The sequence below is a fragment of the Elephantulus edwardii genome, unplaced genomic scaffold, assembly GCF_000299155.1.
Source record: "Elephantulus edwardii isolate Elephantulus edwardi_28Jun2011 unplaced genomic scaffold, EleEdw1.0 scaffold00004, whole genome shotgun sequence".
NCBI classification, from domain to species: Eukaryota; Metazoa; Chordata; class Mammalia; order Macroscelidea; family Macroscelididae; genus Elephantulus; species Elephantulus edwardii.
The window spans coordinates 5,055,171-5,057,132 of record NW_006399754.1 but is presented as its reverse complement, the minus strand read 5'-3'; the positions used below and the strand labels follow the sequence as shown (position 1 = coordinate 5,057,132).

Below are 1,962 nucleotides of genomic sequence, written 5' to 3'. Positions count from 1 at the left end.
GCAGCCTGGTCTCACCCTCTCTAGGATGAACTTGTTTGTTCTCCTAGCAGTCCATGGTATATTCAACACTCTTCTCCAGCACCACAGCTCAAAGTCATCAATTCCCGTTCTATCATCCTTAGTCATTGTCCAGCTCTCTGATACACAGCAAGTAATTGCAAAGATCATGGCCTTTATTAAGCACACCTTAGTCTCCAGACTGACATCGTTGCTCTTCAGTGCTTTGGAGAGGTCTCTGACAGCAAACTTTCCCAGTGCAATTAGTCTTTTGATTTCCTGGCAGCTGGTATAGAGTATTAATTGTGGAGCCAAGCAAGCTAAAGCTGTGAACAGCCTCAATCTCTTCACTATCTACCATGATGCTGCCAATCTGCCCAGAGGTGAGAATCCTAATGTTAAAAATTATATATATATATTGATTCAGTGACTGGGGTAATAAGGGTAGGTGTGTGAGAGACAATAATGTTGGCACAAGATAGGGCAGGTTTCAGGTCTATTGTACATAAAGACGCTGTAATTCACAAGCCACTCAACAGCACATAACCACCACCACAACAATTTATATTTAAAAGCTTTACAAATTTTTATTTTCTGTTTAGAACATCTTTCTGCACATTGTGGACTTGTCTGATCCTAAGGCAATCTGGAAATTTGTGGAGAAGTTCAAGCAGGAACATAAACTAAATGTTCTGGTAAGTGTCATGAAAATAAGTCAGGTACACACTTCCTGTGTGGATGTGAGCTGGTGTGTGTGCTTGTGTGTCCATATGTGGCCTCTTCCTGAGAAACTTTTGTGATTTGTTCCATTTGTATAATCAGTTTACCTACTGGATGCCAGAGGGGACCCAGCGTGTTGATTAGGTATGTGGGGAGAGCAAGTGATTGTTCACTAGGTAGGCATTGTACCAGGACAATATCCTGCCTTTCCCGTAAATGACTACTTGTATGTCTATATTTCTGAGCTCTGTAGGGTTGAGAGCAGGCATATCAAAATTGGAAACCCAGGGGAATAAATAGCCTCGCCCAAAAGCATGCTTTGTGCAGACGGCCTAACGTTTAGTAACATGGTCCACGAGAAATGCTGAGGAGATCCTGAGAGGACATAGGTGGGAAGGGTCCCCCTCTTCAAAGAGCCTACCCAGATGCTCCAGTGGAGCTGGGCTGCTTTTCTTTTTGTTTTTTAAAAAAAATCTTTATTACTTTTTTTGTGTGTGTCTACCATCAAATCAGATCTGACTAGTACAGGAGGAGATTGTCCCTCCTTCTCCAGCAGAGCATCTGGAGGATTTGAACCGCATACCTCTGGGATTGTAGTGCAGCTTCTTGCCAGTAGGCCTCCAGAGCTCGTCTGAGCTGCTTTTCTTTCTCGTCGTTTCTGTGTGTCTGAAGATGTCTGTTTGGGCAAAGGGCTGCACCAGCACTGTCTACTCTGACTGTTGAGCACTTGAAAGTTGTCTGTTGTTGTTGAACTTCCCCTTAAATCCAGGCGATCCCACATACATGGGAGGAAGCATTGCTCCATTTCACATCATCTCCATGATCGGGCCACTGCCATCTGCAGGCGTTTCATGGCTTGGTTTTCAGAAGGGAGTTGCCAGGCATTTCTTACTAGTCCGACTTAGTCAGCTGAAAACAGTTCAGCTACTGAATACAGTTCAGTATTGTGACAGCGTGCAAGCCTCCACTAACAGATGAATGGTGGTTGCTCACAAGATGCATTGGCTGGGAATCGAACCTGGGTCTCCTGCACGGAAGATGAGCATTTTGACACTGATCCACCAGTACTTAAAATATGTTGTTGTTTGTTGTTATGTGCCGTCGAGTCGTTTGCGACTCATAGCAACCCTATGCACAACAGCCCTAAACCCTGCTCTATCTATCTTGTGCCAATCTCATTGCCTCTGACACTCCCGTCCCAATTATCCCAGTCACTGAATCAATCCACCTCATAGAGGGCCTTCC

The 1,962-nt window shown here is 44.6% G+C and overlaps 1 protein-coding gene across 1 annotated transcript in view; it reads left to right on the top strand.

Annotated features, from left to right (window-relative positions):
• Positions 1 to 1,962, top strand: part of DHRS12 (dehydrogenase/reductase (SDR family) member 12) — a 52,735-nt gene that overhangs the window by 18,341 nt on the left and 32,432 nt on the right. Inside the window, exon 4 of the mRNA XM_006879518.1 lies at positions 600 to 692. Within this exon, the coding sequence (XP_006879580.1) occupies positions 600 to 692 (93 nt within the window). The remainder of the gene's footprint in view (positions 1 to 599; positions 693 to 1,962) is intronic.